General features: G+C 44.6%; 2 protein-coding genes and 1 pseudogene across 8 annotated transcripts in view; all 3 read left to right on the top strand.

The window, feature by feature from the left end:
* The window catches only part of ttll5 (tubulin tyrosine ligase-like family, member 5), a 90,463-nt gene that overhangs the window by 47,678 nt on the left and 17,626 nt on the right, over positions 1-25,159 (top strand). For all 6 annotated transcript variants that reach the window (XM_079528988.1, XM_079528990.1, XM_079528992.1 and 3 more), the window contains 2 exons: positions 3,662-3,798; positions 20,145-20,346. In XM_079528988.1, the coding sequence (XP_079385114.1) occupies positions 3,662-3,798; positions 20,145-20,346 (339 nt within the window). The remainder of the gene's footprint in view (positions 1-3,661; positions 3,799-20,144; positions 20,347-25,159) is intronic.
* LOC306942852 (procathepsin L-like) lies at positions 5,490-6,518 on the top strand (the record flags this gene model as incomplete). The annotated part of the gene is made up of 1 exon (XM_079528997.1): positions 5,490-6,518. One exon carries the CDS (start codon positions 5,490-5,492, stop codon positions 6,516-6,518), a length of 1,029 nt encoding a protein of 342 aa, XP_079385123.1.
* On the top strand, positions 9,057-10,083 carry LOC306942851 (procathepsin L-like; annotated as a pseudogene). The gene has a single exon. The product of its transcript is annotated as a procathepsin L-like (transcript).

Raw genomic sequence — 25,159 nt, 5'->3', positions numbered from 1 at the left:
CCACGACAATTCTCAACTGATACTTAGTGCTTTTTCTGGTTTTATCCTCGTAAAATACTCAAATAGCAGATCAACTTTTTCAAGATTTTAAAAATCACACTAGTGTGAAGTGAGGAGCGCTCTTATCATCATACATCACATTCTGTTCTCAGCCAATCAGCTGAGCACATTCCGTGATCATACAGACACACATACAAACAACTGTGCATATAGGAATAGCTAGCACCCTTCAAAAACAGCTGATATATATTGGGTTAAAGTGTTGATTTTGACGCTATATTAACCCATTTTGCTGGGGAAACCCCGGAATACCCCTCAAGGACCCCTGGGGATCCCCGGACACCACTTTGAGAACCACTGTAGATCTAGGGAGATAAGAAATGAACCGTGCATCCGGGTTTCTGAGAAACTCACCGACCTGGCTGCTGTTCAGTTGACTGCGGCATTAATTTAAACACCTGTCATTTAGGAATGCACGACATTTCCCTTTTCCTGGCATGACGACTAGCCAAACAATTCGTTCACCTGCCCAGATCTCAGCCTAACCACTTTAACCCTGCTGTCCCTATTTTGGGCATGTCATCATAGGCAAAACCTTTATTAAATTAAAAATGAAAATAGCCGATGTGGTGCGTTTTGAGCTTGGAGGCCTGCTATTTCTTTTTTTACTTCTAACCCTTTGTTTTCTACCAAATCATGGCATAAAAAAATGTATGTTCGAATTCCAATCTGGCTTCAGAACATCCCATTCCACTGACACTGCATGCCTCCTCTATTTGAGCAACCATCCATCTCAAACACGAGATGGATGCTGGCAAATACTGCGGCATGGTCAAGCTAGACCTCCAAAAGGCATTCGACACAGTAAACCACTCCATACTGATTAATAACCTTAAAGCAATTGGTTTTGATAGCACATCAGTGACCCCCCCCCCCCTGTGCGCTGTGGCGTAGGGCTGGGTGCAACATCGCCATACCGTGGTTATGTAACACATACCGCGGTGTAAATTAAAAACAAAAATAATAATAATATATTTTTTTACCTTTTTTTTGCCTGCTGTTCTGGCGACCTAAGTTTTAGGCTATGAGTGCATTATGTAACGTGGCTTGGCGAGGCAGCACAAACTGTTGCTGCTGCCATGGTGGAGCAGCTGGAGCCTTTTAATTCATCATAGGCTATATGATGGCGACCTAAGTTATAGGCTATGAGTGCATTAAGGTGTGATATGAAATGAAAGGTTTACCATAATAAACACGGAATCAGTGAGGCTCAGTCTAATCATGTCAGCAATAATGTAACGTGGCTTGGCGAGGCAGCACAAACTGTTGCTGCTGCCATGGTGGAGCGGCTGGAGCCTTTTAATTCATCATAGGCTATATGTTTGTCTCAGCATCAGCTCAGCTATCCATCGTCAGTTAACTTAGAATTTGTATGTTGATAATAGGATTAGTATCCATGATGAGGGGACGTTTTCGAATGGTCGGGTTGACCGACATTTCCTTGGAGTGAAAATGCGTGCCATTGCGATGCGATTCCAAATAAAAATGACAGTGTTTGAAATCATTCCAACCCGATAGAACTACCTAACCTCTAAATGTTTTGTCAGTCAAAAGATAAAAACAGTTCTGTCCATCCTCTGTCCGTAAACTTTTCCGCGAGCGACCAGTGGAACTGATGTCTCTGCCTGCATGGCTCTCCTTTTTTCTTTCTCCCTCTCTCGCTGCTCGCAGACAGACAGGTCTCATGCATGCAATGTTCATGAATCCAAGTAATTGGTATGAGGAATTGCATTTAGAGATGCTCCGATAATCGGCAATTGTATGTATCTGTATCTGGGGAAACCGATCTTTATTTAAGTTGTATAAATGTCAATCAGATATATAGTATAATATCATTTTTCATCTGCGCCTGGCTGTTACAATAACGCGTGGTATTATTATTGGCGCAGTTCAGACAAGTCTGATTTTTTTCCATAGAAGTGTGTACTGTATACCGTATATATATATATATATATATATATATATATATATATATATATATATATATATATATATATTTGTACGTCTTTAAATGTTCTGATGAATTGAAAATGGAGAACCCTGATGTAAACAAGTCTTACTGCTTTTTCTGGTTTAGATTTTGTATTGACCTGTACTTTCATTTGAACTGTACCCATTCTACAAACTGTGAATGCAATTGCCAATCCATTGTCTAAGCATGTACATGCACAGAATGCTTCAGGTTATTAACTTATTTAAAGTGTTTCAGCAGTAGTGTCATCTTCCACTTGTTTGCACTTTTTAGTTGAACTGGCACAGGATTGACTTTACACGGTAAGGTAAAGGAGCCCCACAGCAGCTGGAGAACTGTTCACGTCAATAACATTTCAGCACTGATAGTAACTCTTTGCGTAACATGCAGCAGTACGCCAGGACAGAGGTGTGTTCAGTTAGCAGTAATGAGTAGGGTGTAGGGGCCCGGGACAGAGGTGTGTTCAGTTAGCAGTAATGAGTAGGGTGTAGGGGCCCGGGACAGAGGTGTGTTCAGTTAGCAGTAATGAGTAGGGTGTAGGGGCCCGGGACAGAGGTGTGTTCATTTAGCAGTAATGAGTAGGGTGTAGGGGCCCGGGACAGAGGTGTGTTCAGTTAGCAGTAATGAGTAGGGTGTAGGGGCCCGGGACAGAGGTGCAGTATGTTCACTTAGCAGTAATGAGTAGGGTGTAGGGGCCCGGGACAGAGGTGTGTTCAGTTAGCAGTAATGAGTAGGGTGTAGGGGCCCGGGACAGAGGTGTGTTCAGTTAGCAGTAATGAGTAGGGTGTAGGGGCCCGGGACAGAGGTGTGTTCAGTTAGCAGTAAGGAGTAGGGTGTAGGGGCCCGGGACAGAGGTGCAGTATGTTCACTTAGCAGTAAGGAGTAGGGTGTAGGGGCCCGGGACAGAGGTGTGTTCACTTAGCAGTAGGGTGTAGGGGCCCGGGACAGAGGTGCAGTATGTTCACTTAGCAGTAAGGAGTAGGGTGTAGGGGCCTGGCAGCACTGATTGTGCTGATAATGTATAGTTGTAAACAGATTTGGCCCGGTGAGTCATGATAACCAATGCTGTCAGGGGAAGAAAACGGGGGAGCGGGGTTTCGGTGGGGGGGGTGTGGAGGGACCACCTGGATTCAGAGCTGAGCCGGAGACTAGCTCTGCCATGTGCTGTGTACATTTCCTAGCGCACTCTAGATAAATGAGACTTCTGCAGTCTACACAGGAGGACAGCCATGAGGCTGTCGGTTTGAGAGAGGAAGGAGGAGAAGGAATCTCCAGCTAAAGTGGTGGACGATATGAAAATACAGCTTATATTGCTGTTGTAGATATACTACACTTTATAAAACAAAACTAAGAGCCTGACTCTAAATTCCCTGCTAGCAGTTAGCCCATAGAGCCTGTACTGCCCCTGGACCCGACACACAACTAGTGGCAGGAAAATAAAGGAAACGATCACATCTAGTCCTATGTCGTGCTGATTAGAGCAATGGTCACAGAGTAATGGATTTGACAGGTTAAACACTGCTGTAACACTGCTGTAGTGCCCCATAAAACAGCGTATCAAATATTAGGATCGTATTTGACCATGTGTCTGCAGCCTGTCGCTTCTTACCAAGTCATTTCTTCTCACAGCTGACCAACCTAAACCTGGCCAATGGGGTGCTGAGTAGAGGCGGCATCACTTTCACACCTCCAGTACGTCCTACCACAGTGACCCAGGGGCCATTGAAGGCTGTTCACTCTGACCCGGGTCTGGCAAGCAGCGCTGGGTAAGTAGAAATCCAATGCCCCATGCCCACAACAAGGCTCCTGTTTCACAGTATGTGAAACAGGAGCTATATAGTCTCCTGTTTCACGTGAGGTGCAGAAGATATTGTAATGTCCATGTGGGGGCGAAAAAACGCTTGTATTAGCACCCTAATACATTGTGCTGTTACTGCTGTCAGGGAGTCCACCCCCCCCCCCCCCCCCCCCCACACCCTGTTAATTTGGCTACTACGAGCTACGCCTCTGTTTCCTTTGAAGAGCTGTGGCGATGCTTCGGGGCGAAATCTGAGCATTGTGCTCACGTGCGCTGTTTGCCCTCCATGAAGGCAGAACAGAGGGTATGGTGCATTGCAACTCAGCACCATTCTCTGCCAATACAAACTGTTGTTTCTCTCTCCCATGAGAGCCTGGGGTCTGAGATGCCGGCCGGTGTATAGAGCATAGCAGTGGGCGTGGTTTTCTAGACCCACACCAAAATCGACCATTCATTTTTCCCATAGAGATTTACAAAAATATTTATATAAATTATTTTAAGCCTAGAATCAAGCCATCCAGGATTCTGGTGAGTCATGACCATAAAACCTTTGATTCTTTGAACAAATGAGAAACGCTAAACAAAGGTACTATTTATTAAATGTAGTATATCATAAAATAATATTTATTTATTTTTCACAGAATCAAAGGTGTTATGGTCATGATTCACCTGGATCCTGCATGGATGGCTTGATTCTAGGCTTAGAAAAATTTATATAAATATTTTTGTAAATCTCTATGGGAAAAATGAATTGGAGAGTTCAGTGGGTACACACTACAGGTATGCTCTATAGTATAGAGCATACTGTACCTGTGTACGGGGGGGACATATTTTGACAGCAGAAACTGCCTGTCATAATTTCTCCCTATTCCAAAGCCCCCCCAGGTACATTATATATTTAAACTATTTTCAGCAATGGTACACTTATTGTTTCAGTGGGTAGATCTTGTTGAGCTGGTCATTTTGAAAGATCTCACGTCATAAATGTGTGGGCACCCCTGCTCTATACTGTACCTACAGTACCGCCACACAGACCAGCTTCAGCGTGACAGAGTAAAATAAATATAGCCTTATGATTTATTGTGCCATTTTAATCACATTTATTGTGTGATTCAAAAATGTGCTGCTTGTTTGAATTGAAGTGCTGACTTGAGTCTCATTGAGATAGTTGAGTGTGTGATTTCTAGTGAAGTTGCCCTTTTCTTAAAGCAATCGATACAGCTGACGGATGCCACTGATAAAAGGAAACAACGCTATTAAGTTGCCGCGTGCTTTAAACACCCTCCCCAGTTCAACATAAATCCCATTGTTCTCATTATGAGGAGAAATACTCATATGCCAGTATAGACATTTATGGAGATCCAGTTGTCCAGAAACAAAGAGCCGATATTATGCCTATACTGTACTGTATATGGACATATACTGATGACATCAGGGAGCCTCCATATATGGGCATAATATAAAGGCGGTTGTTCAGAACAGCCAATCCGACAGATTGAATATAACCAAAAATGGCTTAGATCACGTGTCATGATGGTGGCGGTGGCAGGGTTTCATGAATATAAGAACAGTGACACTCCTCTCAGCTCTCGTGAACTTTGTGAGCACTCGCTAGAGCCTTTACATTCTTCACCCTCTTCAAGCAATTCGCGGGTCACCATGATGCTGAAACTGGCGGTATTGACATTATTGTTCAGTGCTGTTCTTTCAGTCTCCACACCAGACCCACAGCTGGATGAACACTGGAACCTTTGGAAGAACTCTCACAGCAGGACGTATCATGAGAAGGACGAGGGCTGGAGGAGAACGGTCTGGGAGAAGAACTTGAGGAAGATTGAATTGCACAACCTGGAGAATTCGATGGGCAATCACACCTATCGTCTGGAAATGAACCTCTTTGGTGACATGAGTCCCAAGGAGTTCAGGCAGATGGTGAACGGCTTCAGTGGCAGCCAACAGAGGAAGTTCACCGGGTCCCATGAACAACAGGGGGTCACGGAGCCCGACTCCATCGAGCCCCCTCGTTCCGTCGACTGGAGGGAAAAGGGCTACGTCACGCCCGTCAAAGACCAGGGTGATTGTGGTTCCTGCTGGGCATTTAGTGCCACCGGGGCCCTTGAGGGCCAACACTTCAGGAAGACGGGCACGCTGGTCTCTCTGAGTGAGCAGAACCTTGTGGACTGCTCCAGGCCTGAGGGTAACGAAGGCTGCGAAGGTGGACTGATGGACCAGGCCTTCCAGTATGTCAAGCACAACCACGGCCTGGACTCCGAGGAATCCTACCCTTACCTCGGGACGGACGAGCAGCCGTGCCACTACGCTCCCAAATCCAGCTCCACCAATAGCACCGGCTTTGTGGACATCCCCAGTGGCAATGAACATGCTCTGATGAAGGCTGTGGCTGCCGTGGGACCCGTGTCCGTAGCCATCAATGCTGACCACGAGTCCTTCCAGTTCTACAAGTCAGGCATCTACTATGATGGGAAGTGTAGAGATGAAGAGCCGAACCACGGTGTGCTGGTGGTCGGTTATGGCCAGAAGGGTGAGGGACACCACCACGGCAAGTCCTATTGGATTGTCAAGAACAGCTGGGGCGAGAAGTGGGGAGACGAGGGTTACATCTACATGGCTAAAGACAGGAATAACCACTGTGGAATTGCGACAGCAGCCAGCTATCCTCTAGTCTAGCATCCCACGCTTGTCAGGAGATGGGCATATCTGTATTTACAGCTCCATCTGGATCTCGGACCTCACGTGGCCAGTCTGACATCTCAGTTATTATGACGTATCTGTGACATATGACTCCATATTCGGGCAAGGTTTGAGCCTGAGCCATCCATACAATTGCGAGTTTGTGTCACTTTGAGCTGTGATTGGCTGAGCTTTGCATAACATTTGTGCGATATACTAGAGGTTAGGGCCGAACCTCTAGTTTATTACAATTACATTTAAAAAAATCTATTAAAAAATCACACTTGTGTGAAGTCAGCGGCACCGTTTATCATGATGATGAAGTCATCAAGTCTCATCAAAGTTACATAATAAGTCCATAGACTTGGCTGCCACTATTGTACCGTGGCACCCCACACGTTGGAGCGCCCGGCGCCGCTCAAAAATCTAAATATGTGAAAAAAGCTATCATATTATCCCCAGACAAACATAGACAGACCAATTTATATGCGACTGCATAAAGAATTAAGACAATCTAATAACTGCATGGCTTACCTGAGCATCCTTGGATGTCTTGTCTGGAGCTGTTTAGAACTCCATATTTGTTGCGGAAGAACTCTGTTACGCTGTGCGACAGCGTAATTAACATACTGTATGGGGGTGTGGGCATCACAGTACCCCACAATGTCACCAATATAACGTGACGTCAGTCGTGACCCAAATGTGGAGTTTCACACGACTCCATACCTGCCATATCCCTGGAGGTGCATGTGAGATTATTATTATTAATAAAAATAAAAATAAACACTGAACACAATACATGTGAAAAATGTTCTTGGCATACTGGCAATGGCAGAATGGCAACAATCTGATCGGTCCAGTACATACAGAACTTATTAGACCTTTTGATTTATTTATTCATGAACTACTTGAAGTTGAACTGAACTACTACATTTTGGAATGTTTTGATTTTGTTTAATCTTTTTGAAATGATATAGTTTATCATGTGAGAAAAAAAAGATGATTTACTCGCGAGTCGCGACCCAATGTTTGGGAAACACTGTTCTAGACGGGGTGCGTACGCAGATCCGACATAAGAAAATCACCTCTTCCTCCCGACATGCGTTGGTCCGACATGCGCTGCTCCGTGCTTGCGGTTAGGGTTAGGTTAGGGGTTTGGGTTAGGTTGTCAGTCTAATGACGGTTATCTTGCTAAAAATATAAAACACAAAATAAATAATAATTCAGTAACCAATCAAACATTCATCACCAAATGACGTTTTCGCCCCTGCAATCAACTTTAATCAAATCTGCTGTACTGTAAGTATAGGTACAGTAGTTACATTGTAGATTGTTAGCCTACTTGGTCACTGTCAATAAAACTTGCATGCTCGTTTTAAACGGCCTCTTACCGCCTTTTCAAGCATGAGTCATGACCATAAAACCTTTGATTCTTTGAACAAATGAGAAACGCTAAACAAAGGTACTATTTATTAAATGTAGTATATCATAAAATAATATTTATTTATTTTTCACAGAATCAAAGGTGTTATGGTCATGATTCACCTGGATCCTGCATGGATGGCTTGATTCTAGGCTTAGAAAAATTTATATAAATATTTTTGTAAATCTCTATGGGAAAAATGAATTGGAGAGTTCAGTGGGTACACACTACAGGTATGCTCTATAGTATAGAGCATACTGTACCTGTGTACGGGGGGGACATATTTTGACAGCAGAAACTGCCTGTCATAATTTCTCCCTATTCCAAAGCCCCCCCAGGTACATTATATATTTAAACTATTTTCAGCAATGGTACACTTATTGTTTCAGTGGGTAGATCTTGTTGAGCTGGTCATTTTGAAAGATCTCACGTCATAAATGTGTGGGCACCCCTGCTCTATACTGTACCTACAGTACCGCCACACAGACCAGCTTCAGCGTGACAGAGTAAAATAAATATAGCCTTATGATTTATTGTGCCATTTTAATCACATTTATTGTGTGATTCAAAAATGTGCTGCTTGTTTGAATTGAAGTGCTGACTTGAGTCTCATTGAGATAGTTGAGTGTGTGATTTCTAGTGAAGTTGCCCTTTTCTTAAAGCAATCGATACAGCTGACGGATGCCACTGATAAAAGGAAACAACGCTATTAAGTTGCCGCGTGCTTTAAACACCCTCCCCAGTTCAACATAAATCCCATTGTTCTCATTATGAGGAGAAATACTCATATGCCAGTATAGACATTTATGGAGATCCAGTTGTCCAGAAACAAAGAGCCGATATTATGCCTATACTGTACTGTATATGGACATATACTGATGACATCAGGGAGCCTCCATATATGGGCATAATATAAAGGCGGTTGTTCAGAACAGCCAATCCGACAGATTGAATATAACCAAAAATGGCTTAGATCACGTGTCATGATGGTGGCGGTGGCAGGGTTTCATGAATATAAGAACAGTGACACTCCTCTCAGCTCTCGTGAACTTTGTGAGCACTCGCTAGAGCCTTTACATTCTTCACCCTCTTCAAGCAATTCGCGGGTCACCATGATGCTGAAACTGGCGGTATTGACATTATTGTTCAGTGCTGTTCTTTCAGTCTCCACACCAGACCCACAGCTGGATGAACACTGGAACCTTTGGAAGAACTCTCACAGCAGGACGTATCATGAGAAGGACGAGGGCTGGAGGAGAACGGTCTGGGAGAAGAACTTGAGGAAGATTGAATTGCACAACCTGGAGAATTCGATGGGCAATCACACCTATCGTCTGGAAATGAACCTCTTTGGTGACATGAGTCCCAAGGAGTTCAGGCAGATGGTGAACGGCTTCAGTGGCAGCCAACAGAGGAAGTTCACCGGGTCCCATGAACAACAGGGGGTCACGGAGCCCGACTCCATCGAGCCCCCTCGTTCCGTCGACTGGAGGGAAAAGGGCTACGTCACGCCCGTCAAAGACCAGGGTGATTGTGGTTCCTGCTGGGCATTTAGTGCCACCGGGGCCCTTGAGGGCCAACACTTCAGGAAGACGGGCACGCTGGTCTCTCTGAGTGAGCAGAACCTTGTGGACTGCTCCAGGCCTGAGGGTAACGAAGGCTGCGAAGGTGGACTGATGGACCAGGCCTTCCAGTATGTCAAGCACAACCACGGCCTGGACTCCGAGGAATCCTACCCTTACCTCGGGACGGACGAGCAGCCGTGCCACTACGCTCCCAAATCCAGCTCCACCAATAGCACCGGCTTTGTGGACATCCCCAGTGGCAATGAACATGCTCTGATGAAGGCTGTGGCTGCCGTGGGACCCGTGTCCGTAGCCATCAATGCTGACCACGAGTCCTTCCAGTTCTACAAGTCAGGCATCTACTATGATGGGAAGTGTAGAGATGAAGAGCCGAACCACGGTGTGCTGGTGGTCGGTTATGGCCAGAAGGGTGAGGGACACCACCACGGCAAGTCCTATTGGATTGTCAAGAACAGCTGGGGCGAGAAGTGGGGAGACGAGGGTTACATCTACATGGCTAAAGACAGGAATAACCACTGGAATTGCGACAGCAGCCAGCTATCCTCTAGTCTAGCATCCCACGCTTGTCAGGAGATGGGCATATCTGTATTTACAGCTCCATCTGGATCTCGGACCTCACGTGGCCAGTCTGACATCTCAGTTATTATGACGTATCTGTGACATATGACTCCATATTCGGGCAAGGTTTGAGCCTGAGCCATCCATACAATTGCGAGTTTGTGTCACTTTGAGCTGTGATTGGCTGAGCTTTGCATAACATTTGTGCGATATACTAGAGGTTAGGGCCGAACCTCTAGTTTATTACAATTACATTTAAAAAAATCTATTAAAAAATCACACTTGTGTGAAGTCAGCGGCACCGTTTATCATGATGATGAAGTCATCAAGTCTCATCAAAGTTACATAATAAGTCCATAGACTTGGCTGCCACTATTGTACCGTGGCACCCCACACGTTGGAGCGCCCGGCGCCGCTCAAAAATCTAAATATGTGAAAAAAGCTATCATATTATCCCCAGACAAACATAGACAGACCAATTTATATGCGACTGCATAAAGAATTAAGACAATCTAATAACTGCATGGCTTACCTGAGCATCCTTGGATGTCTTGTCTGGAGCTGTTTAGAACTCCATATTTGTTGCGGAAGAACTCTGTTACGCTGTGCGACAGCGTAATTAACATACTGTATGGGGGTGTGGGCATCACAGTACCCCACAATGTCACCAATATAACGTGACGTCAGTCGTGACCCAAATGTGGAGTTTCACACGACTCCATACCTGCCATATCCCTGGAGGTGCATGTGAGATTATTATTATTAATAAAAATAAAAATAAACACTGAACACAATACATGTGAAAAATGTTCTTGGCATACTGGCAATGGCAGAATGGCAACAATCTGATCGGTCCAGTACATACAGAACTTATTAGACCTTTTGATTTATTTATTCATGAACTACTTGAAGTTGAACTGAACTACTACATTTTGGAATGTTTTGATTTTGTTTAATCTTTTTGAAATGATATAGTTTATCATGTGAGAAAAAAAAGATGATTTACTCGCGAGTCGCGACCCAATGTTTGGGAAACACTGTTCTAGACGGGGTGCGTACGCAGATCCGACATAAGAAAATCACCTCTTCCTCCCGACATGCGTTGGTCCGACATGCGCTGCTCCGTGCTTGCGGTTAGGGTTAGGTTAGGGGTTTGGGTTAGGTTGTCAGTCTAATGACGGTTATCTTGCTAAAAATATAAAACACAAAATAAATAATAATTCAGTAACCAATCAAACATTCATCACCAAATGACGTTTTCGCCCCTGCAATCAACTTTAATCAAATCTGCTGTACTGTAAGTATAGGTACAGTAGTTACATTGTAGATTGTTAGCCTACTTGGTCACTGTCAATAAAACTTGCATGCTCGTTTTAAACGGCCTCTTACCGCCTTTTCAAGCATCAGTCCCCTGAGTGAGTCTACTTCAATACATGCATGCATATGTATATATATATTCTTTTTCACTTGGTGAGGATAGCTTGCGCTAGGTAATGTAGCAGCTGAATTGCATCATGCTGGCAACCACCTAATGTATTGCAATAGATAAAGTCTGATTTCTACTTGTGTGCCAGTGTTGCACGCACACAAAAAAGATCTACGAGATCACAACGCCTCGCATCTACATGTTGTGAGCTTGCTAGTAAATCTCCTATTCTCGGCACACTACACTGGTGCGCATGTAAATACAAAGCAGGCTTAAGAAGGGAGCAGAATTTACAATAACATTAACACATGCACACTCAGTCTCCTGATTCCTCTCTTCCGCAACCATCACCTCCCTTATATTATTCACATACAGTACACGCGTGCGTGAGTCCCTGTCACTGCTGACTGATGTGGGAGGGTGGAGACGAGCATGTGCCTCCTCTGGTACAACTGCCAGCCGCGTGAGGAGTTTCACCAGGAGGACCTAAACACATGTGGAAGGAACATGCTATCTTCCTTCTCTGCTGAACAGTCAGTCACCCCTAACCCTGTGGTAGTCGCTATAGTGTTGCGACAGTGAAGGCACCCGGGCAAGCTAGATAAGCCATGGAGAATTCAAAGTTTGAGGCTGTGCGGTGGTGGGCAGGACCTTTTACTCTGCGCCACCTGGTCCCTTGCTTCTTCACATTAGACAAGCAAGTAGGATAGATACCGTGGTCATTTTGACCCATTATAAGGGGCCGTTGGAGGTGTCGCCGTCGGGCGGTTAAACATACTGTACATGGTGCCTGGGCTGTATTTTTACAGTGATATGTGACAGTGCCTCAGACACATTGGCCCACATCAACATCACTGTGTTTTACAGTGATATGTGACAGTGCCTCAGACACATTGGCCCACATCAACATCACTGTGTTTTTACAGTGATATGTGACAGTGCCTCAGACACATTGGCCCACATCAACATCACTGTGTTTTTACAGTGATATGTGACAGTGCCTCAGACACATTGGCCCACATCAACATCACTGTATTTTTACAGTGATATGTGACAGTGCCTCAGACACATTGGCCCACATCAACATCACTGTGTTTTTACAGTGATATGTGACAGTGCCTCAGACACATTGGCCCACATCAACATCACTGTGTTTTTACAGTGATATGTGACAGTGCCTCAGACACATTGGCCCACATCAACATCACTGTATTTTTACAGTGATATGTGACAGTGCCTCAGACACATTGGCCCACATCAACATCACTGTGTTTTTCCAGTCCAACCCTTCCGTATGTATGGAACTGTCAGAGAATTCTTGGAATGGCTGGGTTTTTCTTTTCCTATTAATTTAGTTTCACATAATCACAAACCAAAAGGAAGATTATAACATTATCATAAATGAATAAATACATATATATTTTCTTTTTAAGTAAAGCATAAGCTTAGCCCAACTCTTCTAATAAGAGACTAAGGTAACATACTATGTCACTCTTTGATATATTTAAATGTTTGTGTCCTGTGCTAGACAGACTATACTCTCCTGTTTGGAATTTGTTAATCTGTAATTCTGCTGCATATGACACCATTAGAATATTCCTGCCCCTTGGTTGTTTGTTCATGTCTGTTCATGAGGAAAGCAGTTTGCAGCTTCATGTTTCAGCTGTGACCCAGGTTCTTGAAGAAGTAGGAATAATATTGAATCCTTCATTCCATCACAAGAGAGCTTTTGGTTTGAAAGCTCTTTATTCCAAAGTTCCCCAGATAATACGTGGCTCCCTGTAACTTTCCATTTGCTACTGAGCACCAATGCAAAAAACAAAAAGCCTACTCCACCTCTTTACCCCCCAACCTAAGGTTTGGTGCTAGAATTTTAACCACTTAAACCCTATAGATTTAATTGACTGGGGGACCCCAGGGCTCTATACTTGGCATGTGCACGTTTTACTCAATGTTTCCCTATTTTGCGCTGAATGTTCTCCCAGAATAGGGACGCTAGAGTTCATAATATGGTTAAAATAGCGGTGTGACATCTTTGATGAGATATTGGGATAAATTACCTTGATTTTGGCCTCAGTGCTGTTTCTTATAACATAGGATTTCCTGAGCCCTGCCCCCATGCTCCAACCAACCCACACATACACACACACACACACACACACACACACACACACACACACACTGGGGCCGATGGTCGCTGCCAAACATGCTGAAACTGTTAAGCACACTGGCTCTTTAAGCAACCACGGGGGTGAAGCGTGATGGGTTTCAAAGAGGGGCCGGGTCCTTTGAAGTCCCGCTGCCAGGACCTGCCAGGTATGCTGGCTCAGCACTGTGGAGAGCCGCTTCCTCGCTGCAGCCTGCTGACGGCCAGGGGTGGGGGGCTATTGGGGGTGGTGGGAGGGAGTATTGGGGGTGGTGGGAGGGGCTATGGGGGGGCTGCACTCAAAGCCATACAATGTTTGGCCCGTCTCCATATGCCCCACCACCACCACACCACATACTTCCTGAAACATTTATACTTGTCACTCGCCGTGTGTCGTGTGACATGATGTTTGGACGTTTGGAAGCACGATGTTGACACTCAGATATTAAAGCTACATGCAAGATGACAAACTTAACAAGGGAGCGAGCAAACAGTTGGTTCTCTTCTCGTCTGCGGTTTTTCTTCTCTGATTCTGTACTGTACCAGGTTGTACTTTGCAATAATTTTTGGTAACACTACCTCGATCCTGGACAAGAAACTCGTCTCTTGGCTCAGGTAAAAATTAATTTCCAGTAAGGTTCGGGCAATGCTCGGGACTGTTAATAACAGTTGTGGTTTGAAATTGTGATGGAGGTCCGTGATTATGCTATATTAAAGGTTTGGATGGTGTTGTGGCCTGGTCCATTTCACCCCTCTCAGTCAGTGGAACACTCACTTTGCATCTGCAGACTGGCCTCTTTTAGCACCATTTACTTCTTCACGTTCAACAAACCACAAAGCTGTCATCTTTAACTCCCGATTTATACTTAGTCATACAACTGTGTCGCGCGCCAGCAATATAGCCGGTTTACAAGCTCACAGCGCGATGCAATCGCTACACGTTGTGAGCTTGTAAATCGGCTATTGTCTGTGCGCGAAACTGTCATACACCGGAACGTAAATTAGGCATTACAGTTCTGTTCTGTTGGTTTCTATTCCAACTGAGGTCCACCACCATACTCGTACTGGGTATTTTTAGTTTTGTTCAATATTTTGTCAGACTTTTGTTTAACTTGGTCTGATTGTGCCAGGACATTTCATTCCAGCACATTTTGTGACTGTCTATTTGCTACGCCAACAAGTCCAGCAAACCAAAGAAAGCTCAGGATTATATATATATATATATTTTAATATTATATATTGGTAAAAAGAAAAGAAAATAAATCAGCAAAAATTGGTTTGATGTCTTCCTTTTTATTCACCTCAATTGTAGCCAGATGTGGTTCTTGGACCTTGGAGTCCCCTGAGGTGAGAACTAGTGAAATTCCAGGATTGTGTTCATGTTAATGAGCAGATGCCTTCACAGCAGGGTTCTACCTGAGTATACTGTAAGTGTAATGTATACATGCATGTCTACCCTGGTGACGGTCATAAACGTCAACAATGGACAACAGGTGTGCTATACCGCACACTGTCCTCATTCCCTGCAGCCAACCACAGAGTTAACCCCCCATGCATTCCTTTCTCTGAGTCTGTAGGCTAGATTTCATACCGTTGCTTCTAACCACAGCCTCTACATTTGAATGAAACCAAAGACTCCGCTCATTTCGTACCATTCGACCCACGCCGTTGATGAACAAGCCGGGGGAAAAGTCAACAAATGGCTGGAAATACCCACACACACTCCGGACCCATGTCCGCAGCACCGGCCAAGGGGGTGTGGGTTGGTGGGGGGAGGGGGATTTTAGGTATGGGAGGGCCACAGCCATGATGTCATTCTCTGACCAGCCATTTTCCCACATTCTGCGCCGGGTTTAGATTGATGCTGCACATGTGCTGGGCTCACACTGCTGTGTTATTGTAAGTTCATATCAGCGTATTACAGGACGCTGAGCGCAGCAGGGAGGCAGACTGACACCCACACGCAGCAGAGAAGCCTGACATGACAGGCATGGCAGCCAGGGAAGCCCCAGACAGTTGAAGCTTCACACATGTGCTCAACTGGTGATGGAAAACTCAGATGTGGCACTGAGGGGTTTTTTTCTTCTTCTTTTCTTCTCTTCTCTATCCCCTTTCTCTTTAGCCTATTAGTGGGTTATTGTGTTAGAATTGAATAGCTAGAAACTTCGGTTCATCCCCGATGCGAGATGTGTGTGCTAGTGTTGCCCAAAGGGAATTATTACTGAAAAGACAAAGCACTGTGATTAGGCCTGCAACTGCATGCTAACATAATCTGTCGGGCAGAAACATCTTATCTCCATATTATAACTTTTTCTATATATATTTTTTTCCTGTAAACTAGAAGCTACACTCTAGCGCCGCGGGAAAAAAAGAATGATGTTACCATAGGTTCGCTGTTTTATGACGTGGTCTTAATGGGCGAAAGAGGTGGCTGAAATGTGCCTGAATAATGCGTTTTATATTAACTGTACAATATGTGAAGATATTGAGGGCGGGATAATAAGCCTAGACCCAAGGCAGAGTTATGAATAGTCTGGGGCAAATTGGGAGGCAAGTGGAGTGCTGGTAAGCTCGGCCCTAGCAAACAGACACCACGACCACGTCGACCCGATTCTGATTCTGGTAGTGGGATTAACGTCCTATACTCATACAAAGTTACTATATTTACCCAGGGTAACTGGACTAAGCATCGGATACTTGTTTACAGCCAGGCCCTGCTCATAGAACATTTCATGGTAGTGGTTCAATGCCTTGCTCAAGGGCACTTCAGCGGTGGTAATTTTAACGTGCCGGTCCGGGGATACGAACTGGCGACCTTCCGGTATCAAGACCGCTCCGCAAACCGTTCGGCCACCGATGCCACATACTACAGTGTCTCTGCAAGCTTGAAGCCTTTTGAGCTTGTAGATCTGCTCCTTTTGCTATTTTTGAATTTGAATCCTCCACCTGAGGTTTCCTCCACCCAACGGCAGTGATATTCAGTATGTCATAATATCTAAAATTGCATTTTCCTTCTTGTACCTGTATGAGCAGTGGCAAAATAAACAGATTCTTCATTCCTGATTCTAAAATAGCTGATCTGCAAGCCTTTTGGGGAAAATATAGTGTATATACAGTATATGTACTTGTGTGGTTCAAGGAAATAGAGTAGCTTGCAGAGTTAGTTCAGTCAGATATACACGAGGGGTTAATACGCTGCATTACTATGTTGGTGTACAGTGTTTGCTACTCCTGTTCCCCGGGGGGGGGGGGGGTTGTTATTGTATCTATCTCCCTGCTCCTAATGTTTAATGATGGCTGTATAATTGTGCCAATCAGGGAGAAAGTGTAGCAGAGCCGAACGGCAAGATAAAATATTATATGCACATTTATATTCTCATTCTATAATCGTGAGTTATCCGACTGAACTAATAAACAAAAGAGTGAGAATTGGTTTCTTTCCCCTGGCGTCATTGAATCCCTGCACTTACAAAGTTTACATATAACAAGGGGTGGAATCGATCATCCGAAAAACAACACTTGGTGGATCATGTGAAATGTTCTAATATAGTACGTGCCAAAATGAAAAAGCTTGTCTTTGTCGCATTGTTATAAAATGTTTTGGACCACTGGGTAAAAATATTTAAGCATATTCATGCCGTCTGTTACATTCAGATAATGTGATAATCATTTACTGTTACTACAACAACACAATCTGCAACACCAATTTTATACAATACTGTATGTAGTGAGGGTCCCTCCTTCATCTCTCTCTCAGCTGAAAAAACTGGTTGAAATTGATTACAAAGATTAATAATAATAATCTAAAACAATTATCGACCAGACGCTAAGTGATTGTGAAATTAATCGTTAGTCACAGCCCTAAATGCAACCATTTATTCTTGGGTAATTCTTGTTTTTTCTTCTATTTTTTAATGAGCTCAGGGGCATACAGTACCAGTTGTTTTTGCAACACACATGCGGTTACATGCACTGAGAAATGCGGGGATGGATAGCATTGTTCACACGATAGCTTCAGATCCCCTGTGTCTTTGTTTGGCCGTGTCGTAATGGGAATATTTTTCATGCGTGCTCTGGAGCAACAGCGGATTACTTTCCCGCAGCGTGCATTGTTATTCAAGATTAATTGAATTCTAATTTTAGACGTTATCTCAGCGTGGGTCTAAAAATGTTGACGGTGATTGTGATATTTTAAGACAATATTTTCTTTAACCCTTGCGACGGAACAATAAAGTTATATAATGAGAGGAATTTCCAAGAACCTTTTTTTCTGTCATTAGGGCCCTCAAGAGTCCTATATCTCCCTCTATCTTCTCTCGCTCTATCTTGTTCCTCCTTTCACTAAAATCTGTGTGCAATTAATGCAGATTTTAGTGTACAAATGGAACCAAATGGACCATTTGTACACGCAAAGCTGCAATCCGTAAGTTTCATCATGTCCTACCCGGGATTTGAACTCTTTTCCAAGACGAAATCCCTAATTGGCGAGGGGGTAATATTGGCCTTATGAGCTTGGGCAGTACTACTTGTCAGCCAGTAGGTGTCTTGCCCAACACCAGGGTCTAGATTTCTCAATGGAAGCATATAGGGAGACAACTTAACCACTTTCAACCTTGCATACCTATTTCGGGCATTTCATTATAGATTAAACCCTTCCAAAATCTGCTTGTAGACAGCTGTCTCCGCAATTTTCCTGCTACAGCATCCTACGGCTAATAATAATATAATGGAGCTTAAAGGGGCATTCCACTCATTTTCAACATTTTACTATGTCATTAATATACCTTAGAGCTGTTGTGTGGAAATAATAAAAAAGTCCCCCAACTCTGTGTTTCCTAGAACTGGAGATCTGAAAAAAATCATTAACATGGTGAAACACATCTTGATGATGTCATCAAGATGTGTTTCACCATGTTAATGATTTTTTTCATACTTACAGTTCTAGGAAACACAGCATGGGGGGACTTTTTTATTATTTCCACACAACAGCTCTAAGGTATATTAATGACATAGTAAAATGTTGAAAATGGGTGGTTTTCCCCTTTAAGTGAAATTTGACTGTGTATTCTTCATTATGTGTGCTCCTCGTGCACAGTTCTTTACGGCATTGTTTTTGGCTGCTGGGGTGGTGCATGTCATGTGCAGCACTGAGTGCACCAGACTACACATATAGAAGCTGGGCACATGGAGGGGGTTGCCTGCCCGGACGCCTCATTTCTTTAGCGGGGGCCAAAATGCCAAAAAGGGGCTAAAACCAGGCTTAGTCCTAATGACAGATAATCCAGTTACAAACGCGTGGAGGTTTGCTTTCCAGGTCATGGCTCCGTGATGTGGATGGAACGTGAAGCGCAGAGAGCGGAGAGGTGGGGAGGAAACGAATGTAAAATCCAGAGTCTTCATTTAAGTCTGAGAGTGTACAAATGTAACCATTTGCTTACATTTGTACACTCTTCGGAGTTACATTTAACACAGAGGTTACTATAACCGTTTTTCTTTTCTTTTTTCAATCCGGGGCCTCTGTTTGCTCCAGGTCTGCCCTCAGCTTTCGACTGCCGCTGGCAGGGGTTCACTCCAGGCTTGTGCACAGGGCCCGTGAGCTGTCGTGTCTCTTTTGCGTCTTGCCACACGTTGTTGCAATTCAACATGTGGAAGGAAATGGGGCAGTTAATTGGCTAATGCCGCATCTCCTCCTGGGTTGCCTCGCCTGGTCAAGTCACTGACGAGGAGAAGATGGGGGTCCAAATACACCCATGACTCACCGCAGAGCCGCTGGAGCCTGAATATTCCTTTTATTAAAGCTGCAACCCGGAAACCATTGGAAAGAACCCAACGTTATTTTAAATCTGTATGGTATAGTCATGTTATAACATCTGCAGTGTTTGGAGGTGGTGGAAGTGGAAGAGTAGGTGTCGGGTAGGACATGTACTGGTTGACAAGTAGTGCCATTTGAAGCCCATATGCACAATATTTCCCTTGATAATTCCCAAGCAGGGATTCCGTCTTGTAAGATCGGTAGAAGTTTGAATGAAGTCTGAATTCAAATCCTGGGTAGGATATGGAATTTACGGATTGCGGCTTTAATATTCACGGTTGCGGTTCAGATGAGCTGTTTGGTGGTTTATGTTGTACAGTACGTGTATATCTAGTGTTTGAAGAAAAGTACATGGTAGAAAAAACAGTTCGTTGCCACCAGTCACTGAATTATGAACTGAACTGCACATAACCCATGTTATGTCACCTAGGTCTTGAACTCATTCAAACCGGGAAAGCATCTGTGTCATTTTAACGACTTTAACCGTTATATTAAACTTTGGCTATTCAAAAATTCAAAAAGATAGATATGATACTACATTGGATCCATTGGATACACTTTATTTTTTTCACCCGGTGACAGTTTCCCAATTGTTATATAACTGAACCAACTTGAATTCCTTTCAACCAGGAGGTCGCCGACTCTAATGTGCTGTTACTCGACTCTGTAAAGCCACAGGCAGCTGATGGAGGACGAGGGCGTTTGGGATGCAGAGACACAGAGCGCCTACAGCCTGGCGACGGGGGTGAGCCCCCAGCAGCAGCAGTACCGGCCCACCCAGGGCAGCTACCAGCTGCAGTTTGCCATCCAGCAGCTGCAGCAGCAGAGGCTCCTGTCCCGCCAGCTCCTGGACCACAGCCGCAGCCGCCATCAGGTATAACCACTGGGCCAGCCTTTCTCAAAGTGGGTGCCCTGGCTGGCACCCTAGGGTGGCCTGTGATGCAAGTCGAGGTGTGTGGCTGAATACTTTGATAATATTTAACCACTTTTTCGGAGGGCCATTCAAGCAGCAGGCGGAGCCTGCGGCACCACCTTCTCGCTCGGGTGGAGTCTGCGGAACCATTGCCCATCACTCCTGAATGAAATGTCTGGTGCTGGGACTCTGGTGCAACGCACAGGTCCTGGGCCTAGTGAGAGCAGGAGTGGACCTGGTGAGACGTAGGAGGGGCCCGGACAGGAGTCAACCCACAGAGCCTAGTCCTTCCATGCGCTAGAAGCGTACCTCCCAGCCCTGGCAGAGTAGTTCTGGAGTAGTTCCAACGGATTGTGTGGCCCTGGTTTTGCCCTAGTGGGACTGATTGAGGGTAGCTACTGGGACGTAAGTCGGGACTTGATCACCCCGGCTGGGTCGCCTGAGTGAGGGGTATGATGTTGGTAGACCCAAAACCCTGTTGACCTCAGGATACATCACTGAGGATACGTCCCAGGTGCATCAATGCAATGTATTTTTTAGTAGGGTAAGGGGTGGCGCAAGATATAGCCCTTAGTCTGTAGTTAGTAAAACGAACCTGAGTTACACTGCTCTTTTTCGATCCACACCAAATCTCGTTGCCAAAAATATCCGATCACAAGCTCACAACGCATCGTAGTGCGACGCGTTGTGAGCTTGTACAACGGCTATTTTAGACAAATCTGGTATTTTGCTGGTTAAAGGTTAAGTATAAAGTTATTTTTATATCTGTCCTAATGGGTATATTCTCTGATGTTTTCCCTGTGGTATAATGTATCCTAGGGGGAAAGATTACTGTAATATGTCATACATGTGTGGTGCTATAAAGTAACAATGTAATTCAGGGGTGATTTTTTTGTAGTTGAGCTCTGAGCCAAGAACGTTTTAGAACTAGCGATTATGAGCGATCATTCTATAGAAACAGGGGTCTCCCCATCTCTCCAGCTCTTTAGTAAACAGAAACTACATTTTCAGCTCGGGATACCAATTATGTCCAATCAGAAGAGAGAACTCATGATACAGGATGGATGAACAAGTGAAATGATGAAACAAAGAAAATGTTTTAACATTTTAACTGGAACACTATACAATTTAAGCAGGAAACCTCTGTCCTCATTGGATGAACTTTGGATGAAATGTAGTGTTTTGTTCATTAAAGAGCTGGAGATATGGAAAGACCCCTGTTTATTGAACAAACGCTCTAGTCTATAGCAATGATTACCATCAGAGCTTTAATATTTTAACCTTAACAAAACATCCCTTACAGCACCTTTAATTTAAAGTAGAACATTGCTTCTAACTTGAGTCCTGTTTTCCGTCAGCCTACATAAATTGATGTGTTTCAGTGACTTTTTACGTAATGCTGGCGTTGCAATTTTCCAGCGCTAGCCCTGGAACACCCTCGCAACACAACCATGGTATTCATGTTGTTAAATCGCAAAGTTCTCCTTTTAACGATGAAGCTGGGTGTCTAAACCGCAACATTGTAACTGTATTCTGCAGTAGATCTCATTTATACAGTTTAATTTATACAGCCTTTATATTGTTTGCTCCTTTAAAAAAGGCGTTTTGTGTTTTCTTTTAATTAGGATCGAGTGGAAGTGGTAAAATGTTCCAATTTCTCCATCTGTCTCTGTTGTTTTCTGAGAAACAGTGAGCAAAGCTTATGAGAAGCATTGATTTATGACTCAGGAAACCCCTCATATTTTGTCTGTACAAAATCTTCTTTTAGTTAAAAGTACAGTGCCGTCCAAAACGGTGCAAAAAGAAGGAAAAAAGAAAAACCCTTTCCCACATCAAGGGGAAAGCGTTCATGTTAGCATGTGCAAAGCTATGCGGGGAATCCGCGTTCACACAATATAATCCATAGTCTCAATTTAACTCAGACATAATGTTCAAATGGAACCGGGGCGACTGTGGCTCAGGAGGTAGAGCAGGTCGTCCAATGATCCCTGGGTCGGCGGTTCGAATCCCGGCTCCTCCTGTCTACATGTCGAAGTGTCCTTGGGTATGACACTGAACCCCAAATTGCTCCCGATGTGCTGGTTGGTACCTTGCATGGCTTCCGCCGCAATCGGTGTATGAATGTGTGTGTGAATGGGTGAATGTAATGCACAATCTATGTAAAGCGCCTTGGATAAAGGCGCTATATAAATGCACCATTTACCATTTACCAACCAAATGGACCCGCAACTCTGAAACTCTGTACAAAAGGAACCAAATGTACCCTTACAGGTCCATTTGGTTCCATTTTATACACTCACCGAGACTAAGACTTAAGGATTTGACTGTGTAAGCGGCTGAACAAAACAGTGATCATTCAGGAATGTCCTCTCCTCACCAAGAGTCCGTTCCTGGAGAGCAAAGAATTACTCGTCACACCAACAGAACCTGTTGTGCTGCTAAACGGCTCGGCTGGGCTTTTATTTTATCGTGAGGTGATTAATCGAGACACCTTCCGGGTAAGGGGTCCTAGTGTGGCCTCCGTATCTATTATTAACCAACACATTCATATCAGATGCGAGCGCTGTTTATGGTTCACGCTACAACACAAACAAAACCGTTGAGACATGATTTTCTCTACTGTTAGTTATGTAGCAACTAACACTTTAGTCACACGCAAGCGGCCATGACAGATGTGATTTGGCCCTGTGCTGAGGGAGATTAGTGGGGCAGAGAAGTTTGAGTCACTTGACACTGTATTGTTTTCACTTTTTGGAAGAAAATAGATATACGGCCCTCTGTCTATCAGTTTGTTTGCTTTGAAAGGGAATCTGAACAGGAAGAGCGTGTTTATTCATCTTGCGCTGATGGCCGTGACGAGCCATTCTATATGGACGGAGAGAAACGCAAGGCAGGGGAGCGCTGTGGGAGCGCTTTATGGGCTAGAATGACTGGGCGCACTCATTCTTTACATCGGCCCTGAGTAATGCAGTTGCCCTCACGTCATTGTTTTTTTCATGATCTAGGTTTGGCCCTAATTAATGCTGTTGAGGTGATATTTTTCTTGGCCGAGCCGGTCTGGCTTACGCAAGGCATACTGTGAAAGTGATCCCCCCCCTGTCTCATCCCCTCCCGTTAGCTGCTCTCTGGACCCAGCACGGTTCACCAAGTTTCACCTACCGCTTGCAAGCATCTCCCATCATCCTTCAGTACCTGACACTGGAAAAAGTCTATGTCTCCCTATGAGAAATTGTCTGAAATCGTGTACAAGTACAGACCCATGTGTACGTACAGTGGGTCGCTGAGACAGACCCAACCTCCAAAACATCCCATTTAGTGACATCATGGGAAGGTGACTTGGCCTCGATTGAGTCACCATCCAATCAACGAACCCTCCCTGAAATCTCCCCTTTCACTCCCTAGATGCAGCTAGTGCAGTGGTTGTCAACGTGGGGTCCGGGGACCCCCAGGGATCGTTGAGTGAGATCCAGGGGGTCCCCATCGAAATGATTGATAGTGAGATACCAAATGGGCCCTTACGGGTCTGCAACTCCGAGAGTGTTACTATTTGTACACTCAAACAAACCTTTACAGTGACATTTTACAGTGTAACTTCCCAGACAAAACCGTGTATAATGGGGGTCCGTGGCCTAATGCATACCAAACCCGGGGTCCTAGTGTGTTACGGATGTCGGCCTGGTTGGGAGGTAGAGTAGGACTCTTCAGTGATGCTGAGCGCTGCTGTCCTGCAGCTCAGCACAATGTGCATCTTTGTTGGTCCATTCTCTGTAATGAGACAAGACAAAATGATAGAGGGCTCTTTATTTCTTTGGACCCATTGAAATAAATCTGCTCCACATCACTGGGTCCCGCCACGCCTGCACTTTTTGGACAATTTATTCATGTGTTTGGCTTCAGCCAACTGCAAAAATGATGTTGAGTGCGTGCGTGCGTGCGTGCGTGCGTGCGTGCGTGCGTGCGTGCGTGCGTGCGTGCGTGCGTGCGTGTGTGTGTGTGTGAGAGAGAGAGAGAAAGAGAGAGAGAGAGACAGAGAGAGACAGAGAGCGAGTGGGCTGTTCCGGCCGTTGTGGCCCCTGTTCCAGTTACTGGGTGCAGACTGTGCGGCTCCTCCACAGACTTGGCCAGGAGCCACCTGGCAGCCAAAGAAAGGTGCCCTCCCTGCCCTGGCCCCCACGCTGCAAACTGCATCGTGGCTCCGGCCCCTGCAACCTGGAAACCCAGCTTCTCATTTATCAACACAAAAAATTACATCAGATATTCCCTGTCACGCTGCCGGCTCCTTTGAACGGACGCGCCGGTGGAACCGCTAAACCATTAGCTGGTTAGATAGACGTATATAAAGTGGCAGAGAAAATGGCACAAGCGTGAGATGTGGAAGGAATGCACGCGCAGCATTCCGCAGAATCGCGGGGACCTGGTGAATGGTAGCTCTTAAATATTATGTTAGGAAATGTATGTCAAGAAAAGGCTGTCCCTCCCCCTTTTCCCCTAAGTCTTTGAAGAGTAATCTTGTCAAAACAAAGTCATAATTTGAAGAATTTATTTTTTCAACAGCAGAATTCTGATATTATGTAGAGCTTGTTTTGGGTGTTTCTTTTCTTCTTCTCTTCTACAGTATTTCATGTTAGGGTCTTTGATATTTCACCTTAATGACCTGGGACAGACATTTTTTCCCATGTGTAGTGTAGCCCATTCCAAATTTAATAGCTCTTCCCGTTTCCTATTTTGGTATGGGAGTTGAGTGCAAATTGTAGCCAATTGCTACAACACTACA

This window comes from Electrona antarctica (assembly GCF_951216825.1).
Source record: "Electrona antarctica genome assembly, chromosome: 18".
NCBI classification, from domain to species: domain Eukaryota; kingdom Metazoa; phylum Chordata; class Actinopteri; order Myctophiformes; family Myctophidae; genus Electrona; species Electrona antarctica.
The sequence above is the reverse complement of the archived record's forward strand: the minus strand, read 5'-3'. Positions and strand labels throughout refer to the sequence as shown.